Genomic DNA, 22,409 nt, shown 5'->3' on the forward strand with positions numbered 1-22,409 from the left:
ACTCAGTTTTTCACAATTCCTGACATTTAATCCTAGTAAAAATTCCCTGTTTTAGGTCAGTTAGGATCACCACTTTATTTTAAGAATGTGAAATGTCAGAATAATATTAGAGAGAATGATTTATTTCAACTTTTATTTCTTTCATCACATTCCCAGTGGGTCAGAAGTGTATATACACTCAATGAGTATTTGGTAGCATAGCCTTTAAATCGTTGAACTTGGGTCAAACGTTTCCGGTAGCCTTCCACAAGCTTCCCACAATAAGTTGGGTGAATTTTGGCCCATTCCTCCTGACAGAGCTGGTGTAACTGAGTCAGGTTTGTAGGCCTCCTTGCTCGCACATGCTTTTTCAGTTCTGCCCACACATTTTCTATAGGATTGAGGTCAGGGCTTTGTGATGGCCACTCAAATACCTTGACTTTGTTGCCACAACTTTGGAAGTATGCTTGGGGTCATTGTCCATTTGGAAGACCCATTTGAGACCAAGCTTTAACTTCCTGACTGATGTCTTGAGATGTTGCTTCAATATATCCACATAATTTCCCACCTCATAATGCCATCTATTTTGTGAAGTGCACCAGTCCCTCCTGCAGCAAAGCACCCCCACAACATGATGCTGCCACCCCGTGCTTCACGGTTGGGATGGTGTTCTTCAGCTTGCAAGCGTCCCTCTTTTTCCTCCAAACATAACGATGGTCATTATGGCCAAACAGTTCTATTTTGCTTCATCAGACCAGAGGACATTTCTCCAAAAAGTACGATCTTTGTCCCCATGTGCAGTTGCAAACCGTAGTCTGGCTTTTTGATGGCGGTTTTGGAGCAGTGGCTTCTTCCTTGCTGAGCGGCCTTTCAGGTTATGTCGATATAGGACTCGTTTAACTGTGGATATAGATACTTTCTACCTGTTTCCTCCAGCATCTTCACATGGTCGTTCCTGTGGTCGTTCCTTCCATGGTCGTTCCCGTTCCTGTAGGTTCATGCTCTACAACATCCGCAGAGTACGACCCTGCCTCACACAGGAAGCGGCGCAGGTCCTAATCCAGGCACTTGTCATCTCCCGTCTGGATTACTGCAACTCGCTGTTGGCTGGGCTCCCTGCCTGTGCCATTAAACCCTACAACTCATCCAACGCCGCAGCCGTCTGGTGTTCAACCTTCCCAAGTTCTCTCACGTCACCCACCCGCTCCTCGCTCTCTCCACTGGCTTCCAGTTGAAGCTCGCATCCGCTACAAGACCATGGGTGCTTGCCTACGGAGCGTGAGGGGAAACGGCCCCTCAGTAACCTTCAGGCTCTGATCAGGCCCTACACCCAAACAAGGGCACTGCGTTCATCCACCTCTGGCCTGCTCGCCTCCCTACCACTGAGGAAGTAACAGTTCCCGCTCAGCCCAGTCAAAACTGTCGTGCTCTGGCAACCCCAATGGTGGAACAAACTCCCTCACGACGCCAGGTACAGCGGAGTCAATCACCACCTCCGGAGACACCTGAAACCCCACCTCTCAAGGAATACTAGGATAGGATAAAGTAATCCTTCTGACCCCCCCCCCCTTAAAAAGATTTAGATGCACTATTGTAAAGTGGTTGGTTTCCACTGGATGTCATAAGGTGAATGCACCAATTTGTAAGTCGCTCTGGATAAGAGCGTCTGCTAAATGACTTAAAATGTAAATGTAATGGTCCTTTGCTGTTGTTCTGGATTGATTTGCACTTTTCGCACCAAAGTACGTTCATCTCAGGGAGACGGAACACATCTCCCTTCCTGAGCAGTATGACGGTTGCGTTTATATTCTTGCGTACTATTGTTTTGTACAGATGAATGTGGTACTTCAGGCTGTTGGAAATTGCTCCCAAGGATGACCAGACATGGATCTTGGCTGAATTTCTTTTGATTTTCCCATGATGTCAAGCAAAGAGGCACTGAGTTTGAAGGTAGGCCTTGAAATACATCCACAGGTACACCTCCAATTTGAACTCAAAATGATGTCAATTAGCCTATCAGAAGCTTCTAAAGCCATGACATAATTTTCTGGAATTTCCCAAGCTGTTTAAAGGCACAGTCAACTTAGCATATGTAAACTTCTGACCCACTGGAATTGCGATACAGTGAATTATAAGTGAAATAATCTGTCTGTAAACAATTGTTGGAAAAATTACTTGTGTCATGCCCAAAGTAGATGTCCTAACCGACTTGCCAAAACTATAGTTCGTTAACAAGAAATTTGTGGAGTGGTTGAAAAATGAGTTTTAATGACTCCAACCTAAGTGTATGTAAACTTCCGACTTCAACTGTATGTACAGCATGTTAAAAGTAAAGCAACTATATACACAGCATGATACGCTGTACTATTTGAAAGCTATATTATATTAAAGCTGTAATATATGAAACCTGTACTATATGGAACCTGTACTATTTCAAAAGCAATACTATATGAAAGCTGTACTATATGAAAGCAATACACCAGTGATGTACTTGGCTGTCCGCACCACCCTCTGTAGCGCCATGTGATCGAGTGCGGTGCTATTGCCATACCAGGCTGTGATGCAGCCAGTCAATATGCTCTCAATGGTACAGCTGTAGAACTTTTTGAGGATTCAAGGGTCTTTTTCAACCTCGAGGTGGACCATTTTAAGTCTTTAGTGATTTGAACACTGAGGAACTTGAAGCTCTCAACCTGCCCCACTGCAGCCCCGTCGATATGGATGGGGGTGTGCTCGCCCCCCAGATTCCTGTAGTCCACAATCAGCTCATTGGTCTTACTGACGTTGAGGGAGAGGTTGTTGCTCTGGCACCACACTGCCAGGTCACTGACCTACTCCCTGTAGGCTAACTCACTGTCGCCGCTGATCAGACCTACCACCGTCGTGTTGTCAGCAAACTTGAGGATGGTTTTGGAGTCGTGCGTGGCCACGCAGTCATGGGTGAACAGGGAGTACAGGAGGGGACTAAGCACACACCTCTGTGGGGCCCCCGTGTTGAGGGTCAGCGTGGCGGAGGTGATGTTGCCTACCCTCACCACCTGGAGTCGGTCCGTCAGCAAGTCCAAGATCCAGTTGCACAGGCAGGTGTTCAGACCCAGTCCTAAACTCGGTGACGAGCTTGGAGGGGACAATGGTGTTGAACGCTGAGCTGTAATCAATGAACAGCATTTTTCACATAGGTATTCCTCTTATCTAGGTGGGTGAGGGCAGTGTGGAGAACAATTGAGATTGCGTCATCTATGGATCTGTTGGGGCAGTATGCAAATTGGAGTGGGTCTAGGGTGTCTGGGATGGTGGAGTTAATGTGTGCCTTAACAAGCCTAAAAAAGCACTTCATGATTACCAAACTGAGTGCTACAGGTCGGTAGCCATTGTGGCATGAAGCCTTATAGTTCTTGGGGACAGGATGAATGGTGGTCATCTTAAAACATGTGGGGATTACAGACAGGGACAAGAAGAGGTTGACCATTACAGTGAATATGCCTGTCAGGTGTGAGAACACGCCCTGGAATACCGTCGGCTCTGCGGCCTAGTGGATGTTGACCTGATTTTAGTCCTTTCTCACGTCAGCCTCGGAAGGTGAGATCACCCAATCGTCTGGGTCGGTGACGGCCCTCACACCCGGCACAATGTTGTTGTTGTCAAAGCGTGTATAAAATGTATTGAGTTCGTCTGATAGAGAGGCACCATTGGGCAGATCATGTCTGGGTTTTCCTTTGTAATCCATAATGGACTGTAGCCCTTGCCACAAGCAGCGGGCGTCGGAGCCTGTGTAATATGATTTCACTTTATTCATATATTGTCCTTTTGCTCATTTGATGACTCTGCGGAGGTCAAAGCGGGACTTCTTGTACTTATTTATTTCCTCGGCCGTAGCCTCAGGGTTAAGGCTCAGCTCTGTGTGCGGTAGCCCTGTCGTTTAGTTTAGCGCCAACGTCAGTGTTAATCCAGGCCTTTGATTGGGGAAGCAGCGAACCCTCACTGTGGGGACAAATTAAGCCGGTGACAGAGGTGGTTAGCTGTTCAATGTTATCGTGGAGTCTCGAAACATATTCCTTAATCAGTGCTAGCAAAGCAGTCTTGTAGCATAATCTCTGATTCTGGTGACCATTTCTCAATGGAGTGAGTCACAGGTACTTCCGGTTTTATTTTCTGCTTGTAAACTGGAAGCAGGAGTACGGAGTCATGATCTGATTTGCCGAATGGCGGACAAGGGAGGGCTTTGTATGCTTGTGCGTAGAATAACAGTCGTCTAGGACTTTATTGCCCCTAGTGGCATTGGAAACATGTTGATGGAAGTTGGGCATCAAGTGTCTTAGTGACGCAAAATAAAAATTGCCGGCAACCAGAAAAGCAGCCTCTGGATGTAGGTTTTCTTGCTTGTTTATAGCCTTGTACAGTTGGTTATTGGTTGGTTACAGTTGTTATTTTTCTTGTCCTGAGGTAGAATGTATACAACAGTCAAGATAACAGCTGAAAACTCCCTTGGGAGGTAGAAGGGTCGGCATTTGACCATCAGGTATTCCAAGACGGGTGAACAGTGGGTCGACACTTCCATCGTGCTGGAGTTAGCACACCAGTTGTTGTTGATGTAGAGGAAAACCCCTCCCCCCCACCACCGAATTCCCCGACTTCCCTGTCCTGTCCGCCCGGTGAATGAAGAATCCATCAAGTTGAATAGTCATGGGGGGTACCTTGTCTGAGAGCTATGTTTCAGTAAAGCAAAGAATATTGCAGTTTCGAGAGTCCCGTTGGTAGCAAATCTGCGATCGGAGGTCATCCATCATATTATCAAGTAACTGTATATTTATTGGCCAGTAAAACGGAGGGAAGAGGTGGGCGGTTTTACCTTCGCCTTAATCTCACCAGGATCCTCCCCCCTTGCCTCTGTAACGCCGGTGTTTCCTCTTGGGTAGCCCAAAAAATGGGACGGAATTACAGAGAGAGCCCAAGGCGGTCGAAGTTGAAGCCGAAATTGGGGTAAGTAACTGCCGATCTGATGTTCAAAAGTTATTTTTGGTTGTAAGAAATAATAGTGGATACATTTTGTGAAAATAAAAAAATTAACAAAATAATCACAAAATAGCAAAGTTGGGTCGAAACTTGCAAATTGCCGGCCATCCAGTACCGCGCCATCTTTCGAAAATGTATAAGTGAAACCCTGAGCAAAACAAGTTAAACAGCTGCTAGTGAAGTTGAGTGTTTCCATGTGAGGTAATAACAGAAAAGGAAAAAAAGGTGTTTATTCCTGACCTTTATAATAACATAGAAATGTCATGTTTATAAATACATATTGTATGCATGACTGATATCAGAGAGAGAAACACAGAATTACAATGTTACTGGAGCACAGAGCGAGAGAGAGAGAGAGAGAGAGAGGGAGAGAGAGAGAGAGAGAGGGGAGAGGGGAGAGGAGAGGAAAGACAGAAAGAGAGAAAGAGAGAGAGAGAGAGAGAAAGAGAGAGATATATACATTATGTATTATGGGCACAACTTCCTACGTTAATTCCACTTCTTTATTTATTTATTCTTCAGTGGTAGGGTGATACATCAATACACTGCAAAGAAATGAGCTTTGAGGAGGCTCTATTTAAATGCAAATAAAAACACTAAATAGTGCAAATTTCTTTAACTTTTTTCCAGGAATTTGTTTGTTAGTTCCACACACAAAAAAGCACTTTCCCTTGCTGCTTTGCCCTTGCTTTTGAGTCCAGGAGAAGGCGTAATCTGGGTCCTGGAAATCAGCCCTACATACTGGTTGAGTTATTTAGCTGCAGTTTTAACCAGCAGAACTCCATGTCCTCCTCCTCTCCCAACAGTGTCTGTGTGTCTGGCAGGCCGGTGGAGGATGGAGTGCCAGTAGCAGTAGTATCCTCAGCAGAACCCTTGGGGACAGGACTAATTGCACTGTCTGCCTCCGTCTCTCTCTCACACATAGACTTGAAATCCATACCTTCCTGACCACTGGTGTGTGTGTGTGTGTGTGTGTGTGTGTGCGTGCGTGCGTGCATGTGTGTAGAAGCTCTATTTCTCACCCAATGTAAATCTATACTTAACCACTGGCCATATTCATCACACACTGTCCGTTTCCAACTCAACCCTATAATGATCTGAATACCTTCTCAGTGTAACCACAAACAGACTGCTCTGAGCCTGGTCTGGCTGGTAGCTGTTGAAAGCCATGCCTTCCAACAACATGATTCTCCTATCCTGGATAATAACAAAGCAGTTAAAGTCTTCATTCATAAACTTTGGGATTTTTTCATTTGCCTCTTCTGTACAGTTATGCGTAATTAAAATATTTTAATGTGTGTTTATGTATGTATGTGCGCCTGTGTGTGTATCTGTGTTTGTGTCTATGCAGTCATTTGTGTGTGTGTGTGTGTGTGTGTGTGTTGTCCTATAACAGACTCTGTCTCAGTGTAGTGTAGTATATTCCCAGTAGACGGTGGGACCTGTAGGACCCTGCTTAGAGCAGCAGTTTCCCCAGGAGATTTTTACTGGGGTATTAATAGAACATTACAGGGCCTGCTTATGAATCTGTGTTCTAGCTTTATAATACAAGAATGGGACTGCTGTTCCCTGGGTGCCTGTCTGCTGGTTTCTCTCCTGTTTTTAAAACCAGGTGCGTGGAGTGACATTAGTGGTTCAATCTAGGATCCGCTTGCCAACCCTATCCCTAACCCTGACAATTTAACAGGTAACCCTATCCCTAACCCTGACAATTTAACAGGTAACCCTATCCCTAACCCTGACAATTTAACAGGTAACCCTATCCCTAACCCTGACAATTTAACAGGTAACCCTATCCCTAACCCTGACAATTTAACAGGTAACCCTATCCCTAACCCTGACAATAACAGGTAACCCTATCCCCAACCCTGACAATTTAACAGGTAACCCTATCCCTAACCCTGACAATTTAACAGGTAACCCTATCCCTAACCCTGACAATTTAACATGTAACCCTATCCCTAACCCTGACAATTTAACAGTAACCCTATCCCTAACCCTGACAATTTAACAGGTAACCCTATCCCTAACCCTGACAATTTAACAGGTAACCCTATCCCCAACCCTGACAATTTAACAGGTAACCTTAACCTTAACCATTTACTTTGGATGTAAAGCAAATCAAATCAAATTTGACAAAATCACATTGTATTTGTCACATGCTTTGTAAACAACAGGTGTAAACTAACAGTGAAATGCTTACTTACAGGCCGGGCCCTTCCCAACAATGCAGAGAGAAAAATATAGAAATAATAGAAAAATAATAACAAGAGTAATAAATACACAATGCGTCATGATAACGTGGCTATATGCACGGGGTACCAGTACCGAGTCGATGTTCAGGGGTATGAGGTAATTGTGGTCGATATGTACATATAGGTAGGGATAAAGTGACTAGGCAACAGGATAGATAATAACAGAAGAATATGTGATGAGTCAAAAGAGTTAGTGCAAAAAGGGTAAATGTAGATTTTCCAGGTAGCTATTGGTTAACTATTTAACTAACTATTTATCATTCTTATGGCTTGGGGGTAGAAGCTGTTCAGGGTCCTGTTGGTTCCAGATTTGGAACACCGGTACCGCTTGCTGTGTGGTAGCAGAGAGAACAGTCTATTACTTGGGTGGCTGGAGTCTTTGAGAATGTATAGGGCCTTCCTCTGAGGGCTGTAGAAGAAGATGAAAATAACATTTGAGAGATGAAGAGAGATGTAGGGAAAGTGATTGGGTAGAAAGAGAATAGATTGACATTTGGTGGTGTTCTATTCAGATGATAGGAAGTAGTGTGAAATGAAACACTATCTACAGCACAGACAAGCTGACAGGCGTGGTGGGGAAAAGGCATCGCTCACATTCCTACTCCTTCGAGATGAATCAGACCGCTCTGTAACATCTTAATGTCAGAACTATAGCCAAGCAAATCAGAGCTAGAAGCTAATTAGATCAGATATTAGCACCATGAGGCTTTTAATGAGAATTTACCACAGAGTAGCAGATGAAGTGCTACAGTGAGGGGCGGTTACAGTCTTGACCAGAATGGAAATATTGTCTGCAGAACGCCATGGCTTCATAACACAGTGCTGACCCTAAATGACAGTTACAAGACAGGCATGACAGAGACAGGTCAAAGAGACATGTAGCAACCTTTCATTAGAGGGCCATTCACTGACGCCTCAAGGATGGACTGTCATAGTGTTAGAACAGGAAGCATGTATGAGTGTCAAACTGAGGAGAAGCCATCTCAACACACCTGAGAGACCATCTACCCATTCGCTACCAGGCCACACATCACACCTAGCGCCTAACCACAGATCTAGGATCAGTTTACAATATAACCTACCCAAAAATTAACCATTAGGAGGTAAATATATCTGACCCTGTATAGCTAGTTCTACCTTCTCCCACCTAGATTCTTTGGAGAGCCAGCTGCAGGTGGCGCCACTGAGACAGACTTTTGACACATGCACTGATAACACAACTTTATCAGGGATAGGGCTTAGTAGTTGGGGATGGGAAATAAGTCTAGGAATTGCCAGGGACCTCATTATACAATATTATCACCATACTTAGGTGCCGATACAATATGTATTGGGATTCTCACAATTCTATATGTATTACGATTCGATAGTGCGATGTCATTGAAATTTGATGTTCCAAACATTTTATTCACTATATGTCTGCTGCAGAGAGACAGGAGAGAGCATGATAAAATGAGTTTTGATCAGTCATGGAAACATACTGTAAATGCTGAAAGCAAAATAATAGTTTGGTATATTTGTCTTGGTTTAAGGATGGAAGGGTGTCTGGGCCCAGCAGCAAAGCAGGACCCAGTGAACCAAGGGATCTCCTGCCTCATTTAAAAGGATCAACCCTTTAGTTTGGGGACACTTTAAAACAATGTTACAACAATGGACTGACATTTTTCTCAGACTCTCTGAATCTCTGCAGTTTATTTCATTTAGCCAATCCTTTAATTTATCCAATCCTCCCTTTGTTTTTACCAGCCAGGCTAGAAAAAAAACTATGCAGCTCCAACAAAACTCCCACAGAAAGAACAATAACAGTGAGTACTGTAGAGGAAGCTGAAACTTGGCAGTGTTTGTGTAGTAGGGCTTAGTTAATAACTCTTTGCGTCCCTGCAGAACACCGGTGTTGGTGTGAGGGATTGTCTGACATGCTGCATTCAGCTTCTCCCAGCCAGGGAGGATGAGACTGATTGGTTTTCATTGTTCTCCTCTCAGCTGACATCAGGCCCAATTGTGCCTGTGAAATCCCCAATCTACAACGCTCACCTTCACCCGGTTCAAAGCAATATACAACATTTGACACATGGGTTTTAAAAGCAAAGAGCTGTTTGTCTGGCAGAGATAAAACATAATTCTAGAGTTGTTTTCTGATGAATTGTGACATGTGGTAAGGCCTCTAAATCCAACAACAACAGGTGAGAAATACACATCATCTGGATGCCACACATAGGCTCACACACACACACACACACACACTCGCGCATACACACACACACACTCGCGCATACACACAGTGCAGAGAAACAGTTTCAGAACCACGGACAGAAGCTGGAAGCAGCCTAAAACAAAATCTCAGAGGCACCTCTGAAGTCAATGTGAAAGACACCATAGGGCTGACTGGAAAGCTGACACACTACTCATCAACTCAATCATCATTCAATCTTTGATGGCAGCACAAAGACACACTGGGCTGTTATGTAGCACCTGCCTGGGAGAAGAGGGAGTAGTATCACTTTTATTGAACTGAGAGAACAATCAAATATAACCTAGGGGCCACATCCCTCTGTGTCCCTGTAGAATCAATAGAACTATTTTAAACCTGAGTGATAGCGTGTACGCACACACACACGCACACATACGCACACACACACACCTGAGCTTCTTTAACCACATTTGGTGGCAGAGAGACAAAGACGACACAATAGAGAAGAAAAAAAAGATTAAACTCTAAAGGCAACATAAGGGTAATTTTATTATCTGGTGTGATTCTTATGTGGTTTGCAGTCATGCATCAGGTCAATGCAGCAGAATGGAACAGTAATGGGATCCAAAAGCCTGCTGAGGGCTCAATTCACATGACAGCATCAATCTGCCTGGATCAAGGAATCTGTCTGTATAGTTTGAAGGTATAGTATGGCCTTAAATAAATACAATTTAACCTCAGTCTTTACATAATTCAATCCAGCCACTGCATTAAAAAAATGGGATGTTTTATGTTTTTGATTGGATACTGTAAGTATTTGGTCCATTTGTAAACCTTATGTAAAACGTAATGGACGGTTGTAGTCATTGAAGGATGTAGATAGGTAACCTTAGCCTAATTGATTTGCCACCCCCGGGTTGACAACTTCTCACTCTCCTGCGTTCATAGCGTTCGTAGCGCGGGAAAGGGCTCCGTGCGTTATTTACCGGTAGGCTGTTGTCCTTCCAGTAGGCCTATTTTTTTCCACACATGATAAACTGTTTAATAGCCATAGGTTCACATTATTCAAAATCAAACTGCGTGCTATTTTCAAGCAATTAAAAACGCAGACTGACACTTATTTGGAAAAGCACACGTGCTGGTTGGAATATGAATGTCGTAGCATAGAGCTCCTGACTATTATGTTATTGGCGGTGCCTACTGTAACATGTTACATGACCTATCTATAGGTTCCGGCCTATATATTGGTCAATGCAATATTTGGTTAACTGTAGCCTATTATGGCTACATTTAGGCGCGGGTGGAAACACTTGCCACAAGTGTGAATTAAAGCGCATATCAGCAGCCTTTACCCGAAAAAAAATATATATAACTAATAACTAATTTAGGCTAATATTAAACTGTTCTCCAAAATCATGCGCAGATAAAATCTCTCACCTTGATTGCCGTGGCTGGTAGGAGTGAAGAGAATCCGAAAAAATAGGAAAACGAGGCAGAGTTTTTCTCCTAAAGTCATTTCTGTACCATCCACAGGCTGCCCAGCACCGCGCCGAGCAGGAGACTATCCAAGAGAAGAAACCTGGTCACAAAGCGCCTTTAGATCCCAAGTGGAGCCGTGGGTGTCTCTCCTCTCCCCGGACCCTCCTCACATCCAGTCCCCGCTGGAGAGAGCTGACAGACGAATGTAGGCTACTGGAGGAGATCCATCGCATGATCAGGCGGAGAGCTTAGGAAGGTTGGTGAAGTTCACACCGCGGCAAAAACAAAAATCAAGACGACATTTACCAGCAGCGACCGCATTTCTAGAGCAATGCTCAAAGACAAAATACGTTGCGCTCCGTGTCGGAGCTTCCTGTATTTCACTGTTTTGACAAGAAATGTAATCAAACATTCCTCCTCGGTGCGCTATTTTATTTCCTCCTGGTTTCAGCTAAGCGTATTCGTGATTCCTTCACGCGGGAAATGGAAGACGCCAGGATGCGGCTCGTGACATACAGTTCCAAACTCCAAGTGGCGCGGTATCAGTTGTTTGGTTGGTGTGAGCGAGCGTAGTGCCGCTGTAGCCGGTTCCATGCAAGCCTGGACTGACTGCTGCAGCAGAGAACTGTGCAACTCCCGTTTACGACAGAGTACAGCTACAGAATGGCGAGACAGAGCGCATCTGTGCAGGGCGCCCGGCGCTAGAGGGTGTTAGCTGACAACACAACGGCAGTGTGCATGGCAGCCAGCAAAGTCTATGTGTGTGTGCGTGTGCGTGTATGTGTGTGCCTCTTCCAGCTGGACATCAATATTTCTGCAGGTTATTGATGACCAGTGTTGTTACCTCTATTCCAGGTAGATTTGGATTGCAAATTATCTGTGTGGGAGGAAATGTAACATAATGTGATGCATAGAGTAAATTGCAAATTAATATATTTGCTTCCATTTTAAACGAGATTAGCTATGCTTACCTAGGCCTATACCTTTTTTATATTTAGAAAATACATTTTGGAGGTCAGGCAGGGCATTCATTTTCACATTATTATGTTACTTTCATGTAGGCCTACAGTAAATGTACTGTAAAGCTGAATTCAAGTTTATAATTGAAATAGTTAATTTGGAAAACATTGAATCTGTTGTAAATTGCTCCTAGACCTAGGGTCAGTTTTGTGTTTTCCCCCTAATGGTTAATGTTAGGCATCTTGGTAGATGAGCTGATCCTAGGACTGTGCAACTTCTACCCAGTGGATCTTCGAAGCAGTAGTGTCATCCTGGCCAACAACAATGTCAGCCAGGAGTACAGAAGGTCTTCATCCCATCCCAATGGACGCTTCATGGAGTGAGTAACCAAACTGCACCTCACCTTGTGGGGTTAAACAAAGCAACACTCCCTCCTGTCATGATGACAGTCAATCAGTATAAGGGACATCAGTCAGAATTAGTCAACTCTAAGCCAACCAGAAACAATATCAGTCAGAACCACTCAGCTCAAAGGCATTCAGACACATTGTCTGCTCTAGCCAATGACCATCCCTGTCACTGAGCACTTGGGATTAAGCCCACATTACAACAACAGAATGTACTATGCAAAGCTCCACCAATACAATTGATCGATAAAGGTCAAGGCATTTGTAGGTCCAGGACGACAGCTATCGAGGAAGTGGCGTGACAGCACAATGCTAGCTTATCCAATCGCCACACAAATTATTTGTTGTCAGTACATGTTGGCAAAAGCAGAACTAACCAGGTAGGCAGGCTAGATAATATTTATATGTCTATAATAATGGATAAAACTATGAATGTGACAGTCCAGATGTATTGCAGTTATAAACCACTGGGTAAGAGATAATGTGACATAGGCTTTAGAATTGACGCCTCATAGACATATTATTGTTATGGATATAGCCAGTTGGATAGAGATGGAGAATGGATTCACAATCCTATATAGTGGCTGATGATGATTGCATGATTTGAACGTATTTAGTGTTGACAATACAATTAATTAAAAACTGTGTTTTAGTGAATGTGTTAAAAATCCTCTCGGACAAACAACAACCTTTTTCAGTGAAAATAGTTAAGAACTAAATAATTCATTCATTCAAATTCATTATCCTGTTTTCATCCTTTACAGTATGTATACATCTAATGCAAGTTATTTGCTTATGTGAAGGAACAACACAATCTCACACTCAATTAGAGCAAATATGTACAAAAAGTATTGCTTTTTTTGTGACTTAATTAATTGTAAAAGACACATTTTTGTGCGACTTCATTCATAGGAAAATATATTTTTTTGGGGCACACTTGTGAACAATCTATTGAACGTTAAGGAAGCAGTGCATTTTGGGCAATGGTGTTCTACACTGCCTTTTTTTGTGTCCCACATTTATTAATATAAAAAATAAACGTGTTATCAACCCAATATTGTTAATCAACCAGGTTGTCACCGAAATGCATTTTGGGCAATGGTGTTCTATACTGCCTTGTTTTGTGTCCCACATTTATTTATATAAAAATCAAACGTGTTATCAACCCAATATTGTTATTCAACCAGGTTGTCACCGAAATACTTGTAATATAATAGTAGCCTTACATTTTTTTTATTTTTAAAATGCCATTGCTGTTTTCTATGCTTACTTTCGCTCAAGGGACACTGGTTCTATTTCGGATTTAATGAGGGTTGCCAGATTGGAGTAAAAACCTGTATTTGTCTTTTTTTTGTGGTATTGATGAAGGTATTTGATTGGGGAATGGCGATACATTTTCATGATGGGAAATTAATTCATCAATAAATGTGGTGAAACAGAAGACCTGGAAAAAATATCTCGTGTTGCAAGTAAACAGAGTAAATACGCGTAAAGGAAAGTGTGAAATACAGGATTTTTTTTTTTACAAAAGAAGACAATTTAATGAAAAATGCCATAGAGATAAGGTAAATGATAGGAGGCCTCCCAAGTGGCGCAGCAGTCTAAGATACTGCATCGCAGTGCTTGAGGCATCAATACAGACCAGGGTTCGATCCCAGGCTGTTTCATAACTGGCTGTGATTGTGAGTCCCATAGGGGGGCGCACAATTGGCCCAGCATCGTTCGGGGAGGTTTTGGCCGGGGGGGCTTTACTTGGCTCATCGCGCTCTAGAGACTCCTTGTGGTGGGCCGGGCACCTACAGGCTGACTGTCGATTGAAAGTTTTTCCTCCGACACAGTGGTGCAGCTGGCTTCTGGGTTAAGCAGGCAGGTGTTAAGAAGCGCGGTTTGGTCAGTCATGCTTCGGAGGACGCAGGACTTGACCTTCTCCTGAGCCTTTCTGGAAGTTGCAGCGATGAGACAAGATTGACATTGTGGAGAAAAAGGTAAAATACCCCCCAAAACTAAATAGGATTGTCCTTTGATAAGGGATGTGATGGTTCAGAATGATAATAATACAATGAACAAATTGAAATAAAAGAATGGTTGAGTTGAGAAAAAGTCCCATCCTTTAAGAGTCTGTAGAGAGCTGCTGTGCTCTGCTGTAATAGGAGGAAATGAGGTGTGACTGTAGCAGGGGAAGCTAACTGTGATCCATGGATCTCCCCTGCTTTAGAGAGAGAGAACAGTCTGTGTGTGTGTTCGCGCATGCGTGCATGTATGCGTTTGTGTGGGGGTGTGTGTATGTGTGTGCGCGGGTGTATGTGTATGTGTGATCCAGAACACTTTCTGCCAAGCCAGACTGATCTGTAGATAGTACAGGAACAAGCCCAGATCAGCACAACTGACAGCAGGAATGAGGCTTTATACCACAGTTAAACACTAACAAGTTTCAGAGGTTACACAACGACCATGGTCTTTATAATGAGCAGAAAGATGTATGCCTGGAATCCTACAATGAAACAATGTGTACTGTATGAAACAGAAAAGGAACTTATATGAATTATAAATCTACCCAGCTTGCAAGCCAAATCAGGGTCAGAGGAGAAGTACTCTAATGTACGTTACAGATGTAGGATCTTAATTTGAGCCAGTTTGCTACAGCAAGAAAATAATCCTGCAGCAACAGTAAATGTGAATTATTATGCGGATTACAATGAATGAACATTTTTGTAGGGGTTGATACCTTTTTCGTAAGGGAAAATCAAGTTTCAAAGTGGAAATAACAAACTTCAGAAGCCTTTTTAAAAGTCAAATAAACTACCAGTTTTAATATTCAATGCATTGCAGGAAAGTTATCCTGCAACAGGGTGATCAAATTAAGATCCTACATCTGTATATTACTGTAAAGTCTTCTGATTAGGTGTAACAGACAGTAGAGTATGCTACAGTCCCTCAAGGCTAAAGCCACATTGAACAATTTCAGACTTTATTACACAAACAGGAAACAAATCAGTGAAAAATAAACCATGATTGCACCACTTCAAAGTTGCAATTTTCAGTCTAAAGTGTATTGCAATTTGTTGGCTAAGTCAATTTTAGCCGTTGATTTAAATGGCATTGCTTTATGTTGCTGTTTATTACAGACCTCAGGACCTCCAGGTGGAAGCAGAGAAAGAGCACTACAGACCACAGCTGTGTGTGCGTGTGTGTGTGTTTTCACATTGCCGTGCAGGTTGTGTGTTTTTCCACGTGTCCACACCTGTGAGAGACACACGTTTATGAAAGGTAACTAAATCTATAAGGCTGACACGTTTCCTGTCAATGTGTTGGTAAAGCCAACTCTTTAAACACTGCCAGCATTCCCATCTAACTAAACATAATGTACTGCATTCACTTTCTATATTTTTCAGAAACTTTATTATTTTGAAAGGTTTTACCGTATTATTGGCTAGAGTAAAACTGAAAGACAACAATTAAACACCTTTTTTGGCATTGTTCATACACACACCACCACACACACACACAACACAACACACCACACAACACCACACACACCACACCACACACACACACACACACACACACACCAACACACACACAACACACACACACACCACTCTCCTACAGTTCAACTCCAAATATGACACACACTTAAGACACACACACATACACATATACACCCTTCTCTCCTTAAATTCACCTCTGAGTATACACACACCCTTCCCCTCCGTGGGCCCACCTCCCAGTGTTACCTAATGGTCCATGGTTCTAACCTTCCCCGTAGCGATACAGAGAAGAATGACCAGAACAAATAGAGAACAGCTCATCATCAGGCCTGAGAGGCTGGACGGCTGGAATCCTGGTAGTTAAACCTTCGCTCAGGGAGGAGTGAGGGAGGGAGCGAGAAAGAGAGAGATAGAGGTAGAGGGAGAGGGAGAGAAACAGAGAAGAGCCGGTGGTCAAGCAGATGGAGACCCTTATTAAAGCGAGGGAATAGAGGGGCTGGCAGCACATGGCTTCTCATAAACTTTATGTGTAACACTCATTCAGCCATTTAGGATTGTACCCTCCTTTCTCGGTCTCGTTATCTCACTCTCCCCACCTCCCAAGAGTTTCAAGCCTATTTATTTGAAATCATAAATACCTTCCAAACAACCTGAGTTGAATAATTATATCATTGTCATAGATTGAATGTATCATGTGATGATGAAGCTTCTCTGACAATTCTGTCTGGTCCTATATTCATACGAGAGGAGAGGAAAACATATGAACAATACCGTGCGGATGTACAAGCTGTATGTTAATAAACCATTGACTGTACAGTAAGCATACACACTTAATTACGGAGTCTGTGAGTTTCACAAAGGATTCCTTAGTTGTATTATCATCTGGGGACGAGTCTTCTCACAAAGCTCTCCAGTGCTAATTCTATTGTCCTCTCAAGGAAAAGGAAATGATTTGTTGCATTAGCTGAATGGCGTACAGTCAGTGCTTGTCAAACACAGAAATACATAATTCAGTAAATAAAGAAATTGTGTGTGCAATTAAATAAATGTCATATTAAAATCCACATAAGTGACAGGCTTGATTATGCTCAGCGATAAAGCACAGTGTGAGGTACCAAACTGAGAGGTTTAAAATAGGTGCCTGGCTAAATGTCTGTTTCATTTTGAAGACAGATCCTTTAATTCGAGGCAGCACCAATCCAATGTGGAATTCAGCCACTTGACAGTTTCCCCCCAAAATTCCATTAGTAATTGGCTGATGGCTGGATTAAATGGTGTATTAAAGGAGCCATCCATCATGGTCCTAAACAGCATGAGACAGAGAGGGAGGGAGCACCGTGCTGCTAGACATGTCTGTTCTGATGGCCTCATGCAACCAGCAGTGCCACAGCAGTGGTCTGTCTCTATCTGACCATGCTGGAAAGGACTTTCTAACCACATTGGGAATTAAAACACGGAAGCTTTTATTTGAGGAGCTGATCATCATTCAGAAATAGAAATAAGAGTTGGTTTCAGTTTCGTTAAACTTTTGGTCAATTTATGAATGCAGTTAGATGGCTATTACCTAACCTCATGTCTACTTTTTATGCAGGGGAATTGCAACAAAACTATTCCTGTCTCTTAGTTATCCCTCAGAGTGTCTACAGGGCAGGCTGAGATCCCAATATCCAGACGGTCAGAGGCAATGTCCATCACTATTAAATTAATGGGATCAGTTTCAGAGCCACAAACAATGACTGGGTACAATCTGTCAGTGTGTGTGTGCGTGTGCGTGTGCGTGTGCGTGTGCGTGTAGGGGGATCCTCAAAAATAGCTGGTCGAGTGCTGCAGTCTGATGAATAATTTATTGGAATGTTTTGGCCTCTCCTCTCCTCATCACTGAAAAGCAGGACACAGAACAAGGAGGTAACACCTGAAGTGGCTTCTCATGTAAGTGTTATATTGATACAATTTCTGATCCCTCATGTTTCTTATTATTGCAGATATGTACTGGAATTGCATAATGAGAGGGTACTGTGCAGTGGTCTGCGCCACCAGAGTCTCTGGGTTCGCGCCCAGGCTGGGCTGGGTTCGCGCCCAGGTTCTGTCGCAGCCGGCCGCAACCGGGAGATCCGTGGGGCGACGCACAATTGGCATAGCGTCGTCCGGGTTAGGGAGGGTTTGGCCGGTAGGGAGGGTTTGGCCGGTAGGGATATCCTTGTCTCAGTATGTAAAAAAAATAATAATAATAATAAAATGTATGCACTCTACTGTAAGTCGCTCTGGATAAGAGCGTCTGCTAAATGACTAAAATGTAATGTAAATGTAAATGGTACGCGTTGGACAGGCTGAGATAAATCAACATAGAAACCATTAGACCAGATCTTTCTTTAATTAAAAGCGAAACATAAGTTGTGGTAGCATGGTTCATTATACTGAGCCTATGTACAACCAGGGTTTAGAGCTTTCTCTGCCAGATTCTACATTCTCTCTTCAAAGTGTGTATCTAATCTGGATTTGGATCCTCAGATTGTGTCTCATTTAGAGATGATTAGGATTACATTAATTACACATAACTGTAGAGACTCATGCTGTTTCCTTTCCTTTGATCAGCAACCAGAAAACGATTTCACATTTCAGCAGGGCATCACCCAGGTTTAAATGCAGCGTCAGACAGAATGTTTTTTTATATATCAGCTGTTCTAAAATTGTCTCCAAAATGTCTCTTGTCAATCAAAGGTTTTTTCTCTGGCCACAGGGTCATAGCTGTTTTACATGTTGTTGTCTTCTGTCACCCCTTCTGATCAAGACAGTCTGCTGCAGTAGGAAGATACTACTACAGATAAAGGGCAACTGTATCTTCATAGAAAAACAGTTGAATGTATTGTTAAAGGCTGGTGACGTTTTGGTCGTAATGACCTTCACCCATGTCTGTATTCAGAGTGTGTCACAACCTCCGTCGGCACTCTTCTGCCCCCCTCCTAGAACACACACAGTTTAGAGAGATTATGAGGTCAGGTGTTAAATAATAGTTTCACTCAGCTGACAGATTGTCTTCCTCTGCGTGGGCTCTCTGTGTCGCTCTTCCTGCTCCTCAACACTCCCCCCTGTACACTGAAAAGTCAATAATTATTTTGGAGCTATTTTCTCCCAAGTTACCACTCTCTCAGCAGACATGATAATTGAGGCTTTTCATGGGAGAGAGCAGGGAAAGTAGGGTGTTCAGAGTGCTGACAGTTTGAAACCTCTGTGTGTGTGAGACAGTCACTCATACAGACACACAAGCATGCCTGCACCCATATACACACAAATGCACACAAACGTGCACATGCACACACCATCCCCTATGCAAGATCAAGAGGCTGCATAGCCTGCTTATTAAAATGTCACATTGAAAAACTTCCTGTTTGGTAGTTGTGGTCTGGAGCTAGGAAACATGGTTTGCAGTGTATTCTTACATTTGAATGGGGATGTCTAGTCAGTTGAACAACTGAATGCATTCAACTGAAATGTGTCCTCCGCATGTCAATCTCTCAATCTCTCAAGGCTCAAAGTGGAGGAGAGATTGACTTCATCACTACTTGTTTTTGTAGGAAGTGTTGACAAGCTGAATGCAGCGAGTTGTCTGTTTAAACTACTCAGACTCCCATGCATACCCCACAAGACATGCCACCAGAGGTCTCGTCACAATCCCCAGTCCAGAAAGACTATGGACGGTGCACAGTACTACAATACATAGAGCAATGACTACATGGGACTCTATCCACATCAGGTAACTGATGCAAGCAGTAGAATCAGATTTAAAAACAGATGAAAATACACCTTATGGAACAGCAGGGACTGTGAGAGACACACACAGGTACATACACACGCATACGCACACAAGCGCTAGCACACACACTCTACACACATACATTGTAATATTGTTGTATAGTGGTATCATACATTTTGTGTTGTGGATATGTGGTGGTGTGACAGTGTTATATTATCTTTTGCTTTATGTGTAATGTAAGTGTCTTAATGTGTTTGGACCCCAGGAAGAGTAGCTGCTGCCTTGGCAACAGCTAATGAGGATCAAATACAAAATACAAACCCAACCCCTCTGATTCAGAGAGGCTCAGGGGGAGCAGCTGTTGTTGGGGGTTAACTGCCTAGATCAAGAGCAGAACAACAGATTTTTCCACCTTGCCGGCTCGGGGATTCGAACCAGCGACCTGCCACCAATGGATAGACAAATACTCACACACGGATAAACTCACTCACTCGTACAAATACACACAGCCTTTCCCACGGATGCACAAACCAACGCACATACCTACAGCTGCAGCAATTCAGCACACTTTCAAGTCCCAGAATAGATCATACATAGATATCTTGGCTGGATAGCCAGTTGGTAAGCCTAAGGCGTTTCTCTATAATTATTATAATAGAGAAGAGCAATCTGTGTGTTCCATGGCCCTGTGCTAGATAACTGATGAGAGGATGCAGTCACAGCTAAAATCACACCTGTGAGAGCATAACTGAACTCAATAGCATTTCTAACTATACTCTATACAGTTTAAAGGTTATGTGCAACTCTCCAGAAGTAATGTGGTACAGAATCTGGGGCCTATGTCTTTACTGCAGTTGTGAAACTTTCCTTTCTCTGTTTTTGTTCCCACCCGTGACACTCACATGTGCACACACACACACGTCCACGCACGCACAAGCGTGCACATAAACACACACACAAACACACCCCACTCATGCATACATGCATGCACGCACACACAAACGCACACACCCACACTCACACACGCACGCACACATACACACACACACTGACAGGAGCTGAGAGAATCAATTGACATGCTCATTAGGCAGAGGAAGTCATTATGGCAGTTTTTGGAGCATTCCTCCTTTCCCCTGTTCCTCTCTCACTTGGCTGCCGACTCCTACCGCTGTTCTCTCATCACCGGCATTGTGTGTGTGTGTGTGCTTGTGTCTGAGTGTCTGCACTTGTTCCTGTGTGTATATCCACTCGATGGTGTGTGTGTGTGTACATTCTCCTGCAGCGAACAATATACACACACCCGCACATGCCAGTCATTCAGCATTGCCGGAGCTCTGGCCAATCGTGTCGTCTCACGCTGGGCCACACAGACGATCAGCAGGAGTGTGTTTGGAAACCCAGTATTCAGCTGTCAGAACCACTGCTCTGTCCCTGCTCATCCTGCTAATCCTGCCCTCTCTAGGGACAGACAGAGGTGTGAAAAGACATATAGGAGTGAGCAAACAGGCTGCATCAGGAGACAATCATGTGAAGCAGTGGACCAGAGACAGGCGATTGGAATGACCTTGACTGGTCTAGAGCAACCATAGGCCCAGTGGAACCTACACAACAACTGTAACAGTCCCTGAAACTTAACTTAGCTTTCTTCTGTCTTCGCTGCACGACTGAATGATGTATAGGGACATATATAATAGCTACAATAGACAAACACTCAGAAAGATATTGCTCATCTGGCAGTCTAATGTTTGGAAGTGACTGTGGTAAGGTGGAAAGTATTTTGACTCAACTCTGACACATTGAATCTTTGGCAGCTAGATGTATGGATGTCACAGTAATACTTGTAGCTTGGAACTATAGACATTGTCTGTATGGGTATTGTGAGACTGAGAGCAGTGTGACTAATTCCATCATCAGAGCTATGAAATGATAATGCCACGCCCCATAATAGCGTGACTGTCTGTATCCCCACAAGTCCTCACTAGTGCCATATAAACCATGTATCATCACTCACTGTGATTCACCACCAATTAGATTTGATCCTTTATTTTTGGAATCTTTTGCACTTAAATTTACTAAACCAGATCTGAACCAAGATTGCTACAGTGCCTCAGAAAGTATTCATACCCCTTGACTTATTCCACATTGTGTTACAGCCTGAATTGAACAGGGATTAAATAGATTGACAGGATGGTTACAGTCACACGTTCACTGGTTGGGTAGAAAACAAGATATATTTTAGATAGGAGTAGTAATGATACATGCCTCCAGAAAGTATTCAGCCTGAATTCAAAATAGATTAAATCGTTTTTTTTCTCTCACCTATCTACACACAAAACCTCATAATGACAAAGTGAAAACATGTTTTTAGAAATGCTAGCAAATGTATTGAAGATGAAAAACAGAAATATCTAATTTACATAAGTATTCACACCCCTGAGTCAATACTTTGTAGAAGCACCTTTGGCAACGTTTACAGCTGTAAGTCTTTCTGGTTAGTATTGTGGCGTAACTACAAGATTGTTGATCGATCCTCAGTTTTCTCCTATCACAGCCATTAAACTCTGTAACTGTTTTAAAGTCACCATTGGCCTCATGGTGAAGTCCCTGAGCGGTTTCCTCCCTCTCTCAACTGAGTTAGGAAGGACGCCTGTAGCTTTTTTTTACGCATCTACCAATAGGTGCCCTCTTTGCGAGGCATTGGAAAACCACCCTGGTCTTTGTAGTTGAATCTGTATTTGAAATTCACTGATCGACTGAGGGACCTTACAGAGAATTAATGATATGTGTGGGGTACAGAGATGAGGTAGTCATTAAAAAATCATGTTAAACACTATTGTTGAACACAGAGTGAGTCCATGCAACTCATTATGTGACCTGTTCAGCAAA

General features: G+C 43.1%; 2 protein-coding genes across 2 annotated transcripts in view; both read right to left on the reverse strand.

Moving 5' to 3' along the window:
* LOC111971983 (ephrin type-A receptor 6-like) overlaps window positions 1–11,609 on the reverse strand; it is a 194,704-nt gene extending 183,095 nt beyond the window's left edge. Inside the window, exon 1 of the mRNA XM_023998794.1 lies at window positions 10,876–11,609. Within this exon, the coding sequence (XP_023854562.1) occupies window positions 10,876–10,954 (79 nt within the window). The 5' untranslated portion in view covers window positions 10,955–11,609. The remainder of the gene's footprint in view (window positions 1–10,875) is intronic.
* epha3 (eph receptor A3) overlaps window positions 1–22,409 on the reverse strand; it is a 980,965-nt gene that overhangs the window by 341,083 nt on the left and 617,473 nt on the right. The window lies entirely within an intron of this gene.

The sequence above is a fragment of the Salvelinus sp. IW2-2015 genome, linkage group LG2, assembly GCF_002910315.2.
Source record: "Salvelinus sp. IW2-2015 linkage group LG2, ASM291031v2, whole genome shotgun sequence".
Classification (NCBI taxonomy): domain Eukaryota; kingdom Metazoa; phylum Chordata; class Actinopteri; order Salmoniformes; family Salmonidae; genus Salvelinus; species Salvelinus sp. IW2-2015.